Below are 22,578 nucleotides of genomic sequence, written 5' to 3'. Positions count from 1 at the left end.
TCAGAAGGTCGGCGGTTCAAATCCCCGTGACAGGGTGAGCTCCCATTGCTCGGTCCCAGCTCCTGGCAACCTAGCAGTTCGAAAGCATGCCAGTGCAAGAAGATAAATAGGTACTGCTCTGGCAGGAAGATAAACGGTGTTTCCGTGCGCTGCTGTGGTTCGGCAGAAGCGGCTTTGTCATGCTGGCCACATGACCCGGAAGCTGAACGCCGGCTCCCTTGGCCAATAAAGCGAGATTAGCGCCGCAACCCCAGAGTTGGCCACGACTGGACCTAATGGACAGGGGTCCCTTTACCTTTATGCATGTCTACTTAACAGTCAGTCAGTCCCAAGGAGTTCAATGGGGCCACTCTGCAATGTGGTATAGGTTTATAGACTTCCCCACCTGCCATTCTAGTTATCTATGATCATTTAAGCCAAAAGAAAGGCACTAGAAGGGCATTGCATGTCGGGAGCTAAATCCCAGGAGGATAATCTTGGGTTTTTCCAGTTCTGGTCTAGCAGTGAAGTCTTGAGTGGCTGCATTAACAACAGCCAGAAACCAAGACACACGTCTGTCCAGAAATAAGCACCTCTGTGCTCAAGTGTACACAGGATTGCACAGGGGCTGTATTAAGAACAAATCAAGAGAGGAAATATCCAAAAAGCAATGAAGGAGGCAAGGGTTTTTGCCTGCTGCACTCGAGTTGCTTCTCCAGAATATTTTCAGAATTTCCAGGAATTTTTTTCTGTTCACTTTCTGTTTTTCTGTTCACTCTAAACAGGTTCAAGACATTTGGGGGGGGGTTAATCCCCCATCTTCTGAACTTCCCCCTTCATGTTTTCCCTTTTTTTTTTGCTGTGGTTTAGTGTACCTTCTTAGAACGTACGACAAGCCTTTGGAAACTTGGAGCTGTTTCAAGTGATAAATTTACTTTAGAAGCAAGAGATAAACTTATGTTACAAATACTTTTCCTAGCTGCTTTTGTTTTAAAAATTAAAATACACGGAGTGAATGAACTTCCACTTAGAGAACACACAGCCACCTATATTTTATTCATGGTGGTGGAGCGCCGTGGGATAAAATCCTATACATATCTGTTCAGAAGTAAGCTCCGTTGAGTTCATTGCCCCGATGATGTAAATGGGACTTACTCACAGGAAAGTGTAGGATTGCTGCCAAAGGGTGTGAGCCATAAATCCTCCAGTTCAAATCTCACCTCAGCCATATCTCACTAGGCACTCTTAAGAGGCAAGCGACACTTCATTTAGGCTCAGCTCCTCCTTCTCCAATACAGAGATTATACTCATTTTATACAGCATCATAACCTATTTATATCTATCACAAACCCAAAAGTTAAATGCGAAACAGCCCCGTTTTAGAGCAGAAAAAGAATGAGGAGGTCTGACAGATACCCCTACTGGTCACCTTCCGTTAGGAAAATCCTGTCGGAGTCTATTTCATATACAGCACTATCACTGAAGTAGTCATGGATCTTTTAACTGGTTTTTGTCTACCAAAGACACTGGGTAGAATGAAACTGATTTAGATTAGATTATTTCAACAATGAAGTTTTCTTTTACTCTGTTTTGTAACTCTGAATACTATCGCGTGGCAAAAAAAGATACAAGTCCTTACTAAAGTACTATCTGAAGACATCTGAAGACAGCCCTGTTTAGGGAAGCTTTTAATGTTTAATAGACTATTGTATTTTAATATTTTGTTGGAAGCCACCCAGAGTGGCTGGGGAAACCCAGCCAGATGGGCGGGGTATAAATAAATTATTATTATTATTATTATTATTATTATTATTATTATTATTATTATTATTATTACTGTACTACTATCTGCTGTTTTGAAGCTTGAAAATGTCACCCTGTGTAAACCATTAAATGTCTCTGATTTGGAATTCCTGGCCAATGGCTCTTTCCTCTGCAACCATCCAAAGTAAATGAAAGCTTCAATACACCTGGCAAGTGCAAAGCAAACTTTCAGATTTCTTTGGGTTCAGAGGGGAAGCTTACCTCTTATCTCTGGAATTTTGTTAACCTGCAGCATTAGCCTATCATTCAACAGCAATACATACCAACTACAGAAGTAATCTAATGCCATCTAGAGCCCAGATTACTAACCAACCAAGCCAGTTCATTTTTTTAATGAACTGAATAATGAATTTTTTTTTATTTGAAATTTTTATTTGTATCCCGCCTTCCCTGGCTGAGACCAGGCTCAGGGCGGCTAACATCAAATATAAACATTGATATAAAATCAAACAATAATTAAATCACCTCTTAAAAACAAGTCAGGATAAAAATAAAATCTGAATTAGATGGCCTTCTGCAGTATTTGGGTTGGGAACAGTAAATGCTCATCAGACCCAACTGTGTACGCTGATCTTATATGGGCCTTCCATTATATGAACTCCTTCCATCTGCAGGTTTGACCAAGAAAAGCATCAACACTTTGGAACATGGATGCAGAAGAAAAGCACACATGTGGAATCGTGTTTCCATAGCACCCCATAAGGTTTAAATATAAAGTGCATGGCCCATCAAAGTAATTTTAAGGCTTTAAAATAATTACAAACATAATAAATATGTTTTTCCCAAGAGTTAGCTGGGTATAAAGGTAAAGGGATCCCTGACCATTAGGTCCAGTCGTGACTGACTCTGGGGTCGCGGCGCTCATCTCGCTTTATTGGCCGAGGGAGCCGGCGTACAGATTCCGGGTCTTGTGGCCAGCATGACTAAGCCACTTCTGGTGAACCAGAGCAGCGCACGGAAATGCCATTTACCTTCCCGCAGGAGCGGTACCTATTTATCTACTTGCACTTTGACGTGCTTTCGAACTGCTAGGTTGGCAGGAGCAGGGACCGAACAACGGGAGCTCACCCCGTTGCGGGGATTCAAACTGCCGACCTTCCAATCGGCAAGTCCTAGGCTCTGTGGTTTAACCCACAGCGCCACCCACATCCCTTAGCTGGGTATAGAGTTCCACAAAAATGAAAGCGTACAGTTTCCCAACTACACAGAAATTATCTCTTAAAGACCTAGAATTCACCAATTTGTCTAGGGTTGCCATATTTCAAAAAGTGAAAAACCAGACATTGTTTCTTATGGCCAAATCCCAGCTATGTCCAGGAAATTCCGGACGCATGGCAACCCTAGATCTGTCATTAAAAATCCAGTCACAGGATTAACACATTACCATTGCAATAAAACACACGTTTCTGTATGATTTATTGGTTCCACAAGCAGAAGATTCTTACGGAGTTTTAAGTCACTGACATGCTTCTATTACTTCCTAGCTCTGAACATTCAGATCTGTAGCTCTGCCAAAACCAAAAAGTCATTAAGAACCATATTTTAAAATTATAGCTCTATTATGTAATAAAAAATAAAGCAGTCTGTTGGGTCTTTTAAGCTGGAGCTTTCAGCACTGCATATACACACCAAGCTATATCTTGCAGCGAATAGCATTCTTGCTAGATTTTGAGCTGCTCCCATTCATTTCAATGTGCCTTGAGGAGCATATCTCACGAGACAGGTGCATCAATTTTCCACCCTGTCTTCTCTGTAAGAGTATCCAAGACCTGAAACCCAAGGAAGCCACTTCACTTTACGTGGAGGTACAATGACACCCCTCATAGCCAATTCAAATGTACATACGAAGTTGCCTCATTCACATGTCACAGCAGCCCATCTTAACCATGGTGCCGCCATGAAAATGCCTCTCTCCTGCTCCCTGAACAGCTCAGACAAGCCGTTCTGCAGTTTGTCATATTGTCACTTCCTCGGGAGTACAGTGGTACCTCGGGTTAAGTACTTAATTCGTTCCGGAGGTCCGTTCTTAACCTGAAATTGATCTTAACCTGAAGCACCCCTTTAGCTAATGGGGCCTCCTGCTGCTGTCGCGCCGCCGGAGCCCGATTTCTGTTCTTATCCTGAAGCAAAGTTCTTAACCTGAAGCACTATTTCTGGGTTAGCGGAGTCTGTAACCTGAAGCGTTATGTAACCTGAAGCGTATGTAAACCTGAGGTACCACTGTAAAAGTCCGCTGAACACAGTAGGGCTTGCTTCCCAACAGTCATATACAGAATCATGAAAACATCACTAAAGTGAAGCATTTTGGGTCTGAAAGTCTTAACTCCAAAGATCTCCATGCTATTTCCCTTACCAAAAAGTGGGCTCAACCAATATTTATCTCAGCTAAAGGTCTTACAAAAAATAATAACACTACTGACCTCCAGACGTACTACTACGGGGGAAAAAACACTAAAATCCACAATGCCAACAACCATGCTTTAAATGAACAATTAAGTCTGGTGGAGTAGGAATGCAATTTACCCTCCTTTTACCATCCTTGTGCCCTATAATCCATATCTGGAACATATTTCAGATTGGTGCAACACTGCAAAAAAAGAAGCAGCATACAATATTTCTAGGCTTTGAAAAAAAGAAAACACTTCCCCAAATTGCCCACGCCTGATCTACGTTGGCAATTTTGGGCATGTTAATTGATGGGGTAGCGAGGACTGATACTTGTCTGACTTATCAAACTTTCTCCCATTCAGAGAGGCTTATAACTTGCCAGAGGCCTGCAGCAATTTTACAGGCCTGTGCTGAAGTTATAAGAGGTTGTTGTTGTTTTTAGTGTTCAAACACAGATGGATGACTTTCCATACATAATTTCTCAGCTTTGAGAATATAGGAATCATGCAGGTCACGTTTACGCATAACCACCATTGAAGAAATTTATATACATATAGTTTCAAAATTGTACAGGCACCATAACACAAACATATACCTCAGTTAAACAGATGACCAGTACATTGATATAATGTTGCCTGCTCCCTTCATCTTTGTAACAGCCCCTGTAACAGAACATAACTCAACCCATCCCCCTGCTTTGCATATTATTATTATTATTATTATTATTATTATTATTATTAAAATTATTATCGACTCTTAACTTTCAAACCCAGCAGTCATTCCAATGAACTATAACATCTTATTTCAATGTCCCAAAACCAGAGCAGGTAAGATTCTGAGATGACTGGGTTTTTTTATTTAAAATATCACCTATCTAGCACTCAACAGCAGATCCTTCAATGGAGTAGAAACCATTATCTGGTTTCGGAGATGTTCCATTTTGTTTTCAAGTTGATAGGCACTGTTATAGGGAATGATGGCATCTGATGGAAATGTGTTCCACAGGGCAGGCACAACTACCAAGAAGGCCCTTTTCCTGGTTCTCTGTAACTTTATTTCTCACAGTGAGCAAACCGCCAGAAGGCCCTCGGAACTGGACCTCTGTGTCTGGGCTGAACAATGTGGGTGGAGACGCTCCTTCAGGTACACAGGGCCTCAGCTGATGTGAAGGGAAAGTGAATTTGCTTGGTCCAGGTGAATGTGAGAGTTCTCTCACACAACCAAACCCAACACTAAGCAGGATCGTCCCTCCCCACACATACCTGTCAAATTTGACCCACAAGGCAGACCCTGATAAGGATTTGGCCTATGGAGTCAAAAAGGCCCCTTAATCCTTAGTATCCTAGAAATTGAACATTAAGAGTCAGCAAAATGGTGTGCACCAAAATTTAAAAAACCTCCTCTCTTCCCCATACTATACTTCGCCTGCTACTGAAAATTGCTGATGGTCTTAGACCACTTAATGATTCTTGAGCCTGCTGCAGCGATTATAATGTGCTGTGCTAGAAGCTGTGTGACTTTCAATCGCATTTTTATTGCTTCCTTGATTTCTTACATTGTATGTATTTTATTGTACTGCAGTTTGAAATCCACAGAAGTCAAATGGTAAGTGTTATTCACAGACATGCTGCAAGCCACCTGTGTGAAGCACTGATCCTTCAGACCACAGTTTGGGAAGTCCTGCCCTACTGTTCAAAAATAAAGCATTTGGATTCAGGGGCTGTGAGCCAGCACCAATCCTGAGCCGTTTAGCACCAAGCAGCGCAGTTGTGGAAGATTTCAGGAGAGTAGGAAAGGGGGGAAAGGTGTCCCTTGCCAGAAGCAAGGCTTCTGGAGCCTTGAACAAGACCACTAATGATGCAGATGGAACCTAACTCTATTTACATCTGTCAGCTTAGTCAAGTGAAGCTATGCGGTCTCTGAACTACGGTTTGTATTTGGTGATGGGCTGGATGAAAGCCAATAAACTGACAATGAATCACGAGTAGGAGTAAGTGGTTCTCATGTCTGTGGAATCAGGCAGGCAGCTTTTTCCAGATAGGGTTGTACTCACGTTAAAGGAAAAGGTACACTGTGTGCAGGTATTCCTGGATCCAGCATTGTCACCATTAACACAGGTGGCCTTAGTGGCACAGAGTGCTTTTTCCCAGAGCCGGCTGCTTTGCCAGCTGCAGTTGCTCCTTGACAGTGAACAGTTTGTTCACAGTGACCCACATTCTAGTAACCTCCCAAGAAAATTGCTGCAATGCACTGTACATGGGGCTGCCACTGAAGACCACCTGGAAGTGTTCAAATGGTGCAGCTGGGTGGAATCCTATCCCACTGATTCTATTCTCTTCCAAATCCAATTCAAAGTGCTGGCACCTGCATCTAAAGCCCGAAAAGGCTTGGGATGAAAATACCCAAAGGAACACCTTTCCCTTATGCTAAGCTGACTGTAACTATGATGTCTTTAAAGGCTTTTCTCTGCATTTGACTGCTGCGGGTGAGCCCATGGCGAGGAATACAGCCTTTTTGGTGGTGGCACCGGGAATGTGGAATGCCCTTCACTCACAGGTGCAATTAGTGCTGACATCATTCTAGCACCAGGTTTAAACTCAATTATTTGCCCAGGCATTTTAATGGCTGTTTAGCCTGACCTGTTGCTTTTAACTGCTTTTGTGTACTTTGAATGGTGGGTTTTTATTGTTGTGTGTGTTTTTAATTTATGTTTTGTATCCCATCTGGTATGTGAATAGATGAATGGAAGACTGTAAATATTTTTTAATAACTACAGCAGTTAAATAAATATGGAAATGTATGACTGTTGTTAAGCAATGATGAATGGAAGACTGTAAAAAGGCATCTAAAAGGGGAGGAAGAGTCTGGGAACAAGCTCTCATGAACAGAGTTTATTTCATCTGATGCATGAAAGATTATCCTCCTATGGCCCAGGGGAGAGAGTGTATACATACATGCATATATTACAGAGGTATAAACAGAAAAACAGGGAGGTCAAACAGCTATGAAATGTGAATAGTACAGCTTGCAATAATTCTACGTAATATACTGTAAATACAGAAGGTAAATACCGTGACCTTTCACAACAGCATTAATTGGTGATAAACACAAATCATCCAGAACTTATCAAGAGGTTTGATTCTTTTTGTTTAAGCTTGACTCAAGACAACGGTTTCACGTCCCATGCACAGGTGCTAATTAACACAGCAGAGATAGGATGGTTGTATTATCATCACCATTTTAGCTTGCTATGAAATCCACATCTGGAACTCTGTAGGTCTTGTTGACTTTTTAAAAAAAGTGAATTGCCTACTTTGGAAAAAAAAGTCAACACCTACAGAGAATGTGAAGGTCCTGAATGCAAATCCTACATTGACCTAGACTAGCTGTCTGAAATGTGCACCTACTTCATGCCAAAGCTTTCTGATCCAGCCAAGAAGATATGCATAATATGGGTCTCCATAGCTAGGTTCCTTACTGCACTGTGTAATCATACATTACAGTGGTACCTTGGTTCTCGAACTTCGATAATCCATTCCCGAAACCATTCGGAATACAAGGCACGGCTTCCGATTGGCTGCAGGAGCTTCCTGCACTCAACCGTAAGCCATGGAAGCCACGTCGGACATTCAGCTTCCAAAAAACGTTCACAAACTGGAACACTCACTTCCGGGTTTGTGGCGTTGGGAAGCCGATTTGTTTGGGAGCCAAGCTGATCGAGTACCAAGGTACCACTGCATTCACAATTTGGATTCAATTAGATTGCTCACGCCAATGTGTAAACTATCTCCATAGCAGAGTTTTTCAAAGCCAAATCAAATACTGAAAACTACCACTGTTTATGAAACAATATAAATAGTAAGATGAAATGTGAGCACACAATATTTTTAAAGCACATCAAATGCACATTTAAGGCACATGACTCCCCCCCCCAAAATAATCCTGGGAACTGTAGTCCCCCCCCCCACAGATCTACAATTCTAAGCACTATGTGTACTGGATGCGCTTACAATGTATAGTAAAGATCTGTCCTATGGCACTCCTATCTACACTTGCTAAAATTACAACTTCAGACACACCGAGACTGATATCTGGGGGGGGGGGAGGGGGGACTTAAGCACAGGCATTGACACACAAAAATCTTCTAAATTGCAGCTCAGAAAGGTAAAGTCACTTCAAACAGCAACAGAACTTGGAAATAACAAAAACTGATATGCCACCAAGAAAAGATTAGCAATACCTGAAGAATATACTTGAACGTTTGCCACCCAGCTCAGGGGAATGCCACTGTCATTTTTGCTCTATATCCAGCAACAACCAACTCACCATGCAGAGAGTCTTACCATCTGGCAGACAACCGCACAGCAGTAAAAACCTATACCAGTAATTCAGAGGGTAACTCGTTTTTAATAAAGACCATACTAGGTGGTAAATTACTAATGTATTGGCTCAGCATACCTAGATATCATCACAGCAAGACCTGGTCCTTCCATCAGAAGGGAGTGTTCCGTTTGCACCGACGTGAGAAACAGTCCTTAACAGTGATGTTTCAGGCACCAACTATATACTACACAGTGGTTAGAAAACATCATTTCAGGCAATTTCTCCCTTTCTTAGAACAGTTATTAGAAATGACTAGTCTCTTTTTCAGCTGCTAGAATAACTACAGGTCTCGGCCTTCTGCTCTATTTTAAATCGTAAGTTTTGATGAAAGGTTCTTATGGCGCCAATCCCCTATTCTCTCCTCAACATGCACTGTTCTGATTGCACGTCTGTTCTGGCAACTCTACACACCGTTTATCAGCCTAACTTCAAGACATGAACAAGACAGGTGCCAACTGTTAAGTTGTGGGTGAACATATCAGACGACACAGCGGTTCTTCAGACAGCTCTTGTTTATTCACGGGCCAGAACTGAACTGAACTGAACTGAAGGGTTCAGCCAGCCTGCTTATATAGAGCTCAACTACATGGCAACAGTAACAACCTTCTGTAACTATCCAATCACTGAACGTCACTTTCAATTCCTTATTTGCATATGCGGACCTGAGTGAAAACTATCTACAGTATCCCCCTGCTGGCCCAGGGTGAGTACTTCAGTACATAACACCAACTACAGCCCTGAAGGTTCCTCAATTTGTTAAGCGATGCTGCAGGTTACGAGGGACATTTGGCTCGGCAAAGAGAGGTAGGATCTGGAGTTCGAAACCTGGGCTCACATCTTAGCCATGAACTTACTGAGTTGTCCTTGAAGGGGAAAAAATGCACCTCAGAGCCAAAGTAGAAGAGATGAGGAAGATTTGCTAAACTTTTTGTTTACTTCAAAGCAGCCGCTCCTTATTGAGGAGGGTTCTTCATTTAATCAGGGCAATAGCTCCAGGGCAGCGGTTCCCGATGTGGGGCACATGCCCCACAGGGGTGCAATTTTATTTTTAGAGGGCAGATTTGGAAGCTTGTGTAGACCAAATTAATGGCCTTTTAGGCTTCCTCCACGTGAATAGTTCACTTTTTGAGTACGGTAATAAGAATTATATGTCATGGGGGGGGGCATCAGGATTTTAGAGATGCTAAGATGGGGCATAGCAAAAAAAAAGGTTGGGAACCACTAGGGAAGATGTGTTTAACCCTTCAATTTAACCACACAGAGATGCTATTACCCTATGGGGGGGAACAGGCAGTCACAAATGGTCTTCCCCCACAATTTGGCTATTAGTTTGAGCGATGGGGTTTACATTGACAAAATGGTACTAAGAAAGCATTCAATACTACCAGTACCATTTCCCGGATCACACTAGGAACACATGCACCCTGGAAGTTTCTAAGTAAAGAAAAATAAATTGGGATATCCAATCACAGACCTCCCATGTAACATGTACTTTGGTCCTCCACTTCCATTCCCTGTATTTAGTGGAAGAAGCAATCCACCTCACAGACTTTTACATTTCCCTAGCCCAAGGAAATAAACGAACTAAACTCTGCATAAAATATACATCAGTAAATTAATGGTAGCAAATGTGTGCACCTTATTGCGCAGAAACTGTGGGATAATGGAAGAATGCAAACATATGAATGAAACAAGCTGGTGTGTACAAGTGAAGGATGAGATAATTAATGGAAATATGGTCCTTCATCAGCGCTACGTCCGATTTTCGCTTTCACCCACTTCCTTTTCCCACACTGCCCATTTACCACAGTCTGACGTCAGAATGCTATTTCTCTACATACAAAGTTAAGTACAAGTGAATTTAAAACACTGAGGTATAAAATCCACGACTGATACAGTACACGGAACAGTTATCTGTTTCAGAAGCACTGCTAACCCGCTGCACAGTTGCCATCAAACTTTAGGCTGAAAGCTCTTTGAGATAGGGACTTGTTCTTTGTTTGAAGCTTCTGCTGTAAAGCGGCACTGATGTCAGCACTACCTCCAAATGGTTTATCTATGGTAGCACAGATCTCTAGGAGATGTGAGGTTGCCAAGAATTAAGTCACGTTTATATAAACAAACCATAAACTGTAAGGTTGGAATAGGGTCAGAAGTTAACGTAATCCTCTGCCCATGCCCAACACTATTAGAAGGTCCTTAGAAAACTAATACCACCAAACAAATGGCAGACAGGTGGTAGGTGAAGCAACAGAAGTGCCTCTGGACTCCCATATTCTCCTTCCATCCTTAGCTTCCCATTCATTACTTATTTGCTGCCAATGGTGAAATGATAGGGACCAGGAAAATACTTAGGTAGTGCAGCACCAATAACTTCTTTCCCCCCCAAACCCACTGAAAATGCTCTCCATTGGGACTTCAGGAGCCAAGCGCGTTCCAAGGCTGACACCAGAAGCCAAAAAGACACACACAGCATCAAAGCCGTGTATGAATGCATTGTTACAATACCTCGTTGCACATCATCACAGGACAACAGGTTGCACCATAAATATTTTCCGAGCCACCACCAGATTTCGCCGCTAACAAGATTATTAAATCATTAAAAATTCTTCCTTCAACTAAGGGGATAGGGCAATGAAGAGTCTCAACCACCAACCCCATTAACAAATATCACGGCTGCTATATAAGGCAAGCTTATGCCGAATTTAAGCACATTGCAGGAGTTCCCAAAAGGGAACTTCTACTAATACAAAATTTTCAAAGTGTGTCCAAACCATGCCTAAAATTAATTAATCAGTATAGTAATTAATGTTCATACATATACATATTTCATAGCGGTTTATGTTGCAGATCACAAGTACTATCTAGTTAGTACTTGGTGGCAACCTGAAAAACAATGCAAAGATTAGAATTTTCATTCTTACCTATATGGGCAAGTTATCACGTTATAACAAACTGAACTGATGCTTAGAAGCCTATACTGTATATTGTAATAGATGAAGAAACCTACATATTCATTTTCCTATAAATATACGGTAATTCCCACAGATAGGCAGAATGAATACATGATACAAGGAAATGTTTTTCTTTTAAGAAAATGTGTTTTGCTCCATGCAACAACCATTCATCCTTCTAGGATCTGTGAATCAGCAGCACTTCATAATAGGCTTGAAGTGTTAATCTGAGTAGTTTACTGCCTTAATTCTTTCCCAAACAGGTTCGCAGCCTCAAGAGCATGGGTAGGATCTGGCCCAATCGCCTTCTAAACCCGGCCCACGGATGGTCCGGGAATCAGCATGTTTTTACATTAGTAGAATGTGTCCTTTTATTTAAAATGCATCTCTGGGTTATTTGTGGGGCATAGGAATTCATTCTCCCCCCCCACCCCCCAAAAATATAGTCTGGCCCTCCACAAGGTTTGAGGGAGAGTGGACCCCGGATGAAAAAGTTTGCTGACCCCTGCTCAAGAGTAACCATCTTTCTTTATTTCAGAGCTGTGTAGCAAAACAACAACAGCACCAAAGAGTCTTATGGCACCTTAAAGACTAACAATATCATCCCAGCACTAAGGTTTTGTGGATTAGTCTACTTCAAGGAAAAGCAAAGTTTCCTCCAACAAAATGCCTAAGGTCCTACTACACTGAGTTTTGACTGTTTATCACCCTGCAAAAAAAGACTGTGAACAGAAATGCTGTAGGCGTTATAAATTCACAGGCTACCTATCCCATTCTAAGGTTGTAATATTCAAAACACACACAGGGAGGTTTAAATTGAGTAGACCGTGTATAAGTGGGATGTGGTGGTTAAGACATAAAGCATGGCTTAGTACCTCAAACTTACAAGGAAATTACTTATGTTATGAGATATACAATCCTATGAGATACGAAACCCTAAGAGTGTTTTCCACTGAACAGTATGGGCTTGCTTCTGAGTAAGCATATAGGGTTGAACCATAAACGGGCAACACAATACAGTACAACAATCTCGAACGATGGAAACCACTGGCACTGCTTTATTACTGAGTTAAACCATTTACCGATATTGCCAAACCGCATCGCCAACTTCATTTGCGTGTTTTGCCACGCTTTGCTTTTTTTTGACTACGACCTTTCCCCAAGGTGGCTCTGAATTAAGATTTGCCCAAGTGCAAGTTCTCTGCATCTTAACTCATCGGGAAAGAATGCGCTCGATACGTTATCTATTAATCAGAGCGCCTGGCTTGCTTTTTTTTTAAAAGGAGTACTCTGCTTTTAATGTGGGGAGTCGGGGGGGGGGGCGACTCGGTTACAGGGAGAAAGCGCACGACCACGAGAGAGAAAAGGAAGGAGAAAACACAGCGATCGCCTCCCATGTTTCCCCCCGCACCAACCATCCCACTTTCCCCGTTCAAACTAAGGTCAAACTTAGTTGCTTCGGGGAACCTTCGGCGCGCCTTTCGTTTCCCAAGCGTTGCGCAACCTCTCCAAAGCGGACGGAGCGAACAGCTTCGGTGTCAATGCGTTTTAAGGGACGGGCTGGTGGTTGGGTGGCAGGGATGGGGGGGGGGTCCGAAAAGCTCTACGGCTGCCCTGCTTGGAAGCGCTCCCCCCCCTTCCCCCAAAACTTTTTCCAGGGCTCCCCGGACAAGCCCATGGCGCACGCCGCCCCTGCGCTCCGAAGCGAAAGCCCGGGAGGTTGCGCCTTTGGCCCGTCCGCCTCCCCTCCGGCAGGTACCTCTTCCTCCTGCAGGTTGGGCTCGGCGGGGCTGTGCTCCTGCTCGCCTTTGGCGCTGTTCATGGTTCCCTCCGCCGGTCCGGAGCGCCCTGGCCCGCCGCCTCCTCCTCCTCGCCTCGCCTCTCCCGTCCGCGGCGCGTCTGGGCTGAGGTGCTGCTGGGCAGGCGAGCGCGCCGAGGCGAGGCGAAGAAGCAGCGGGGCTCTCGCCTGGCCACCAGCAGCGGCAGCTGCTTCAGCAGCATGCAGGGCTTCCCCGGCGGCGAGAGAGACCCCGAGCGAGCCGCGTGAGGGGCGGGAAAGAGGCGGCGGCGGCTTCTTTTCCGTGGAAGGAAGTCGTGAGGAGAAGAGCCGCGAGCGAGCTCCTGGCCTGCGCGCCTGGCTCTGGTTGGCGGGGAAGGTGGCTCGCGCGCCTGGCGCCCACTCCCTGGGACGACGTGGGAGGGAGCGGCAGAGGAGGAGGAAGGGGGGTGTGTTGGGGGTGTCGACTAATCGCGAGGGAGAGGAGAGGAAGCCCCCTCAGCAACCCTCCGGCCCGAGCACGTGAAGAGAGGCGGGTCAGAAAGCAAGGCGTCGAGGCTTGGGGAAGGAGGAGCTTCGCAGGGTGATGACTCCCAAACCCAATGGCAAATGACAAGTGGTCGTGTGAACGTGCTTCGCCGTAGACTTGAAGGGGGACCCACGAGGGGCATCTAGTCCAGCCCCCTGCGACGCAGGAATCTGTCGCCCCTAGTGGGGCTCGAACCCAGGTTGTTGGCGTCCCTCTGTCTGTCTCTAGCGACAATGGGGGGTGAAGTCAGACAGTTGGAAGGAGCCAACTCCTTGGGGTCGAGATCCCTTCAAACCACCACCCCCCATAAAATGTTTGAGGGGGCCACAGTTGGCATACAGTGGAACCTCAAGTTGTGATTGTGATCCGTGCGGGAGGCACGTTCGCAACCCGCAGTGCTGCGTCTGCACATGTGCAGGTCGCGATTTGGCGCTTCTGCGCATGCGCAAAGCGTGATTTAGTGTTTCTGCGCATGCGTGAGCACCGAAACCCAGAAGCAACCCGTTCCAGTACTTCCGGGTTCAGCGCAGTGCGCAACACGAAATCACGTAACCTGGAGCGTCTGTAACCCGAGGTACCACTGTATTGAATACAGTTCTGGTTGCCTCACCTCCAAAAGGGTATTTGTACACTTGGGAAAGGTTCAGAAAAGGGCAGCCAAAATGATCGATGGGGTGGAACAAAAAACCCCTCCCCATGAGAAAAGGCAGCAGCCTTTGGGACTTCCTGGTTTATAGAAAAAGCCACTGAGAGGTGACATGATAGAAGTTTATAAAATCATGCATGTGAGGGCGAAAGTGGATAGAAAATGGTTTTCACCCTCAAAACACTGAAACTTGTGGAAAGTGAATTTTGGAAGACTTAGGACAGATAAAATTAAAGTACTTCACGCAGCACATTGTTAAAACTATGGAAGTTTCTCCCACAGGAGGCAGTGATGGGTGACTTTTAAGAGTATTACATGAATTCATGGAGAAAAATGCTATTGATGGCTACCAGCCACGTATAGTTAAAGCTATGGTTTTCCCAGTAGTGATGTATGGAAGTGAGAGCTGGACCATCAAGAAGGCTGATCGCTGAAGAATTGATGCTTTTGAATTATGGTGCTGGAGGAGACTCTTGAGAGTCCCATGGACTGCAAGAAGATCAAACCGATCCATTCTGAAGGAAATCAGCGCTGAGTGCTCACTGGAAGGACAGATCGTGAAGCTGAGGCTCCAGTACTTTGGCCACCTCATGAGAAGAGAAGACACCCTGGGAAAGACCCTGATGTTGGGAAAGATGGAGGGCACAAGGAGAAGGGGACGACAGAGGACAAGATGGTTGGGCAGTGTTCTCGAAGCTACCAGCATGAGTTTGACCAAACTGCGGGAGGCAGTGGAAGACAGGAGTGCCTGGCGTGCTCTGGTCCATGGGGTAACGAAGAGTCGGACACGACTAAACGACTAAACAACAACAACAATCAGTCCCTGGAAACTGCCGGAGGGGCGAGGGCTCTTGTGCATGGATCCTGCTTGTACATTTCCCACGGGCATCTGGTGGCCACTGCGAGAATAGGATGCTGGATTTGATGGGCCATTGGCCTGATCCTGCAGGTTCTTCTTACGCAGATGATTTTCCCTATTAATTATCATTATCATTTCTACAAGCACAGATAAATAAATCAGCCCACCAGTTTGCATCAAATCCAAAAGTCATTAGATCTAGGAAGGCTTCACGCTGAGGCTGATCAACATGATACCTGCCTCATGTCACTAAAAATAAGATCAGAAAGGATTTATAATGGTTCTAACATTTCTAAAGGCACAGCTCACTGCTGACAGTACAGCACAGCACACAAGTGGCTCTTTGAAGCCGTTTCAATCTGTTGATTCAGTGTGTGAAGGAGGCTGCGTCTTCATATTCTTTGACTTTGACTTTTATTTTTATGACAGTAGTTGAAAGAACCACATCCCAGAAAATCACTAGAATATCTATGTTAATTTCAAACACACATACATGCCCCACAATATTTTGACATTATGGACCCAAAAGAGTGCTAAAATAATATATTTTAGGGTCAAACTAGAAGTGATATAAAAGGAATTTCCAATGTTTTTTTTCTTTCTTTTGCAAAACGCAGCCGAGGGGAAGGGCACAATCCAGACCTGGGCTTATGCAATGAGGAGAGTTCTTAACCTTTCCTTCCATACTGTTTCCCCACTGAAACCCCAAGCTGTTCTTTTTTCCCTTATTTGAAAAATAAATAAATATGGGCAACACAGGTTTTCTCAGTAAGGGCAAAATAGCAGTGCGTAGGGTTTGAGGGTGGGGAGAGACGCAAGGAAATTATGCAGAGGAGGGGAATCTTACAGGCCTGCCGTCCTGTGCTTTGTACATATTTCAGATAAGGGTCCTTCATGGCAGACATTTCAGAAGGGAAAAACAATGTGGGCATTCCAGTCACGGAACTTTTGCATCACATCCAGCTTGGGTGTTTAAACTCTGTTTCCGGGGGGGGGGGTGCGTTCCCTAGTTGTGGTAATGTAAGATAGCAGGAACAGGGAGACACACTAAGCAAATAACACACCACAGACTGTTTCTGCTCAGCATTAGGAGGCCGGCCAAGTAAGAAGACAGCATCATGTCTCTTTTTTACAAATGAGTGGCTCTTGGGTACTAGAGGTAACACAGTACCTATCACCACTATGCTTCATTTTATAGTACAGTGGTACCTCAGGTTAAGTATAGTGGTACCTCGGGTTACATACGCTTCAGGTTACAGACTCCACTAACCCAGAAATAGTACCTCGGGTTAAGAACTTTGCTTCAGGATGAGAACAGAAATCTTGTGGCAGCAGCGGGAGGCCCCATTAGCTAAAGTGGTACCTCAGGTTAAGAACAGTTTCAGGTTAGGAACAGACCTCCAGAACAAATTAAGTTCTTAACCCGAGGTACCACTGTACTTAATTCGTTCCGGAGATCTGTTCTTAACCTGAAACTGTTCTTAACCTGAAGCACCACTTTAGCTAATGGGGCCTCCTGCTGCCGCCGTGCCGCCGGAGCACGATTTCTGTTCTCATCTTGAAGCAAAGTTATTAACCTGAGGTAATATTTCTGGGTTAGCGGACCCTGTAACCTAAAGCGTATGTAACCTGAAGCGTATGTAACCCGAGGTACCACTGTACTATCAATTAGGAATATTTGGTACCTTAGACCCAGGCTGTGCAGCTTTTACTCTGCCAATGGCCACAGTGAAAGGAGGGCATAACTTCTTGTTTTCTGCCACCCTCTTTTCTCTCTCCTTCTGCAACCCCTCCTCTGCCCTTACCCATCAGACAGCCAGGGGTGGGACAGATTGCCAGAGGTCTTAACTAAATAGCCTGCAAAAAGGCTTTTGACATTAGGCCGAAAGCCTCATGCAACCTAGTGCCACAGGTTATCCACCTCTGTCCTATACGGTGTGGTTTCCAATCTGTGTTCCAGTGAACCCTGGGTTTCTTTAGAGAACTTAATAATGTCTTCATCGCTTAGGCCACTTCTGGCAGATGATTTTTGCTGAAAGACAGTTTGCCCACCGCCACCACCCATCTTTCCCGGAATATACTGGTATGTTTTCCTTTCTTTTTAAAACTTAGGTCCCACTTTTTTCCCCTGGAGAAGAAAATTTCAAAACAGCTTACAGTGGTACCTCAGGTTAAGTACTTAATTCGTTCTGGAGGTCTGTACTTAACCTGAAACTGTTCTTAACCTGAAGCACCACTTTAGCTAATGGGGCCTCCCGCTGCCGCCACATGATTTCTGTTCTCATCCTGAAGCAAAGTTCTTAACCTGAAGCACTATTTCTGGGTTAGCAGAGTCTGTAACCTGAAGCGTATGTAACCCGAGGTACCAGTGTACATCAATGAACTTGTACATGCAACAAAACCAAACCCACAAAGATACATTAAGCCGCCGAAAAATGCCAACATCATAAAAAACCAAAATATTTCCAAATCAACAAAAACAGTGACTCATCAAACCCCACAAAACCAAGTGAAGATGTAGAGAGAGACAAAGAACCAATTTGTTCCTAATTAGAAGAGGGCAGCAATCTTTGAACATTGAGATTACGGATTGGGAAGATCCTTTTACCTCAAGATCACTGTCAGTGCACAACACACAGGGACAGTGATTTTTTTCCAGAATAAGGTGGAAGTGAGCAGTGTTTGTTTGCTCCCTGTCCCCTGAAACACTAAGAATGATGGAGTCATCTGTCTATCAGTTTGTGCTTGATGGCTTTATGGGCCTCCTGTTCCTATTTTTCTGGCTATCCTTGGAGCACCGTGCATAAAGGACAAGGTGCCAGACAGCATGAAGGGGGGGGAGAAGGCATCTGATTCTACCTTCCTTTAGGAGAAACCCCTGTCAACCTGCACACAAATTTCTCTTCAGGGATGAGATGTGCCACACTGCAAAGCATTACAGAAATGTCATGGAATAGCCCTTATATGGCAGTCAAGAACAAGAAAACGACTTGGAGTTTTCCTTAGCAGCTGTAAGGCAGCGCCTCTTTTTAGCTTTGCTTGACTTTTGCCAGTATTTATATAATTGCCAAACACTTGTCCAGTAAGTTATGGTATTTACCTTAAAAGAGCTGGGATCCTTCCCAGGCTCTGTCAGAACAAGTCTCCTTGCAATCTACTTTCCTTCTCTCTCCCAGATAGCTGCTGGAGTAGGTTCACCGTCCAGGTCTCCCCGAAATCACAGCTGTACAGAGAGCAACATACTGTTACAGTGGTACCTCAGGTTAAGTACTTAATTCGTTCCGGAGGTCCGTTCTTAACCTGAAACTGTTCTTAACCTGAAGTACCACTTTAGCTAATGGGGCCTCTTGCTGCTGCTGTGCCGCCGGAGCCCAATTTCTGTTCTTATCCTGAAGCAGAGTTCTTAACCTGAAGCACTATTTCTGGGTTAGCGGAGTCTGTAACCTGAAGCGTATGTAACCCGAGGCACCACTGTATTAAGCTTGAAACTTAGAAAATATGTGAAACCACAGATATTTTAAACTCAATAAAAGTTGACAGCATGGTGGGACTTCATATATTTATGAGTTGGGGGGGGGAGGGAGTTCCTTCTAACCCCTGGTTCCAGCCAATGTTAAAACATAAGCCCAATGAGGTGGTCGCCTGGGTGATGGGGCATTAAGAGAACAAAGGAAAGGGAGCTCTGTGCCAGATGAAAAATGGGTGCGGCACCTCCCTGAACTTGGAGATTGTCAGAAGGAAAGAACCTGAGTTGGGAGCTGAAATGCAGTGATATGTGCCAGAAGCAAAACAGCAAGCGGAAAGTGAGCCTTGCAGGATCTCTGGTTGACTCCAAGGATGTGACTATGGGAGAAACAAGAGTCTTTTGGGGTGTTAATGCTACTCAGTTGGTATAACTGTAGCTGGCCTCCCAAGACATATGAAAATGGACTTTGGAACTCTCTTCTTGGGAAAGTTAGACTGATTCTTTAGGAACTGACTGTTTTTAATGAAAGGGCTGGTGCTGTGATATTTTTGTTGTTGCTGCTGCCTGTATTTTTAATAGAATTAGAAGATACATAGTTTTAATACTAATACAGTAGTACCTCAGGTTACATACGCTTCAGGTTACATACGCTTCAGGTTACATACGCTTCAGGTTACAGACTCCGCTAACCCAGAAATAGTGCTTCAGGTTAAGAACTTTGCTTCAGGATGAGAACAGAAATTGTGCTCAGGCGGCGCGGCGGCAGCAGGCGGCCCCATTAGCTAAAGTGGTGCTTCAAGTTAAGAACAGTTTCAGGTTAAGTACAGACCTCCAGAACGAATTAAGTACTTAACCTGAGGTACCACTGTAGAATTAAAACTAGCAAACGTAAAATAAAAAAGATAATTCCTTTTAAATTATCATCTTTTCTATGTTTTTAGCTTTCACTGCTTTTATCTGTGTTTTTGTATTTTTATCTGTAAGCTGCCTTGTGAGTCCCAGTCTGGGGAAAAGGTGGGATATTTAAAAATATAGCAGCAGCAACAACAACAACAAATTCTGTGAGTCAGCCTCTTCTGGCAATGTCTCTGTGTTACAGTAAGGTGGATTTTTTGTGGTTTTTTGAGAAGGATTATCACTTGAAAGGGGATCTTCAGTCTTCTTATGTGTGTATGAGTTGGTGATGATGGATGGGCTCTTGAACAAGCAGTCTAATTTCAGGTTTCTAGCTACTTTAGCTGTCTAGCAAGTGCATTCAGACAAGCTGTGATGGAGAAGCTAGAAAGGCTTCTAAGTTTGTAAGGGTTTTCTTTTTAGCAGCAGGGGCTGGTGCAAATGGGACACTGCCCCACCAACCTCAGCCTGCCCTAGACAGCCCCTGCCTGCCTGCCTTATGAGTTACAGCCACTTAGGGCATGATTCTGCCTCTGGTTCTGCCGTATCTGTCCCATTGGACACCACGGTTTGTTGGTTTTAATAAAAATTCAGGAGGGAGGGGATGTGGAGTTAAACATAAAGCAGGCCAAACTCCTGTTCAGTATTATTATACTGCTGAAGCGCTCCAGAGAGCCTATCCTACATAAGATGTAACATTTGCAGAGCAGTGGGACTGGTCTGCATGGGATTTCAGTTTGTTGAGTCCATACAGGCATTTCCCCCCTCCAGGATCAGATTGCACAAAATGAATTCTGCACGTTTGTAACTAATGGTGGCTCTGAGCAGTACAGATTGGTCAGCACCCATGTCACTATAAATATACCTGTTATGTACTGAAGTTCTCACCCTGGGCCAGCAGGGGGATACTGTAGATAGTTATGCAAATGAAGGATCGAAAAGTGACGTTCAGTGATTGGATAGTTTTAGAAAATGGCAACAGTTGCATTGTTCTGGAGCTCTATATAAGCAGGCTGACTGAGCTCCTCAGCTTGGTTCTGTTCTGGCATCTGAATAAAGAAGAGCTGTTTAAAGAATCGCTGTGTCGTCTGACATGTTTGCCCACAACTTAACAATACCTATAGCCTGCTAGCAAAACTTAAAAATTATGTTCCCATAACATTTTATTTGCATTTTTTTGGTTTTATTAAATTTAATAAGGGAGAATTAATATATAATTGTGTGATTGCCTTCCCCAATATATGCCCACTCAACTGCTTTGATATGCAGAATTGGCAGTGTAGGAGGTGCCACAAAACACTTGTTCCACAGTTGTGAGGAATCAACCTTTTAGTATGGCAGCACCTATACTTTGGAATTTCCTGCCTATTAACATCATGCAGACATCTCTGCACTCTTCTCATCGTCAGCTTAACACATTTCTGTGAAGGCAAGCCTATCTAGACAGGTAGATGTTGATGACTTCTTTTATGCTTAATTTTAATTATTTGATTAAAATTTTAATTGTTTTAAATTTTCTTTACTTACATTTTTAATAGTTCTTGTAAACTGTTTAGAGGTTTTATTTCAATCAAGAGGTATATAGGTTTCAGTAATATAAAATACTGTATAAGCAAAATAAATTCCTTCCAGTAGCACCTTAGAGTATAAGTAATAGTAATAATAATAATAATAATAATAATAATAATAATAATAATAATAATAATTTATTATTTATACCCCGCCCAACTGGCTGAGCTTCCCCAGCCACTCTGGGCGGCTTCCAAAAAAATATTAAAATACTGTAATACATCAAACATTAAAAGCTTCCCTAAACAGGTCTGCCTTCAGATGTCTTCTAAAAGTCTGGTAGTTGTTATTCTCTTTGACATCTGGTGGGAGGGCGTTCCACAGGGCGGGTGCCACTACCGAGAAGGCCCTCTGCCTGGTTCCCTGTAACTTGGCTTCTCGCAGTGAGGGAACTGCCAGACAGTGGCGTAGTGTGGGGGGTGCAGGGGGGCTGGCCGCACCGGGCGCAACATCTGGGGGTTAGGGTTAGGGAGCGCAAATCCACGGGTTAGGGGGTGCAAATTACTTGCCTTGCCCCGGGTGCTGACAACCCACGCTACGCCACTGCTGCCAGAAGGCCCTCGGTGCTGGACCTCAGTGTTTGGGTAGAACGATGGGGGTGGAGGCACTCCTTCAGATATACTGGACCGAGGCCGTTTAGGGCTTTAAAGGTCAGACCAACACTTTGAATTGTGCTCGGAAACGTACTGGGAGTCAATGTAGGTCTTTCAAGACCGGTGTTATATGGTCTCCTGGAAGTACAGGAGACAGGAACTCTTTCCCCCTTCGTCCGTGGCAGGAACAAGGGCCACAAGGAGCAGAACAGCCTAGCCTTAGCTATTGGACAGATAAAGAACTGCCACTTCCTTTCACTTTGCTAGAAACCATTCCTGCTCCAGCTAACAGTTGCTCTGGGATCGCTGCTGTTGCCACCTGTCCGTCTCAAATGAAAACGGAGCGTGACTCTGGAGGTGAAGTCAAACTGCTAAAGAATCACAGCGCCTGCAGTGGCTGCAGAGAACAGTAACTCGTAACCACTGCCTCCTGCATTGTTTTTGCTGCTTTAGCAGCAACAAAGTGACCTCTCCAGGGTGCAAGTCTGGGCAGTGTGTATGGAGGTCCTAGATGCTCAGATGTCAAGACCCTGGGGTGCTGATAGTCAGGAGTGCCGCGGCCTGTGGGCAACACTGGCCTCTATCCCTCTTTCCTCCCCTCTGATGCCCTCTCCCATCTCTGCCTCCCAAAGGCTTGCCCAGCTGTTCATTGCAGCAGCCCTGGCTACAAGCTCCACAGGCGAATGGTGCCTCTGGGAAACACCTCTTTTGGGGGCA

General features: G+C 44.3%; 1 protein-coding gene and 1 long non-coding RNA gene across 2 annotated transcripts in view; one reads left to right on the top strand and one right to left on the bottom strand.

Moving 5' to 3' along the window:
- RBPMS (RNA binding protein, mRNA processing factor) overlaps positions 1–13,544 on the bottom strand; it is a 78,780-nt gene extending 65,236 nt beyond the window's left edge. Inside the window, 2 exon segments of the mRNA XM_081894797.1 lie at positions 13,288–13,493; positions 13,496–13,544. Of these exon segments, the coding sequence (XP_081750923.1) occupies positions 13,288–13,493; positions 13,496–13,529 (240 nt within the window). The 5' untranslated portion in view covers positions 13,530–13,544.
- Positions 13,545–18,439: 4,895 nt separating this feature from the next.
- Positions 18,440–18,881, top strand: LOC309360476. The gene is made up of 2 exons (XR_014164186.1): positions 18,440–18,592; positions 18,821–18,881. It is a non-coding gene; the product is annotated as an uncharacterized lncRNA (long non-coding RNA).
- The last annotated feature ends 3,697 nt before the right edge of the window (positions 18,882–22,578 follow it).

The sequence above is a fragment of the Podarcis melisellensis genome (assembly GCF_964234715.1).
Source record: "Podarcis melisellensis genome assembly, chromosome: 17".
Taxonomy (NCBI): Eukaryota; Metazoa; Chordata; class Lepidosauria; order Squamata; family Lacertidae; genus Podarcis; species Podarcis melisellensis.
Note: the sequence above shows the minus strand (reverse complement) of the source record. Positions and strands in the feature narration are given on the sequence as shown.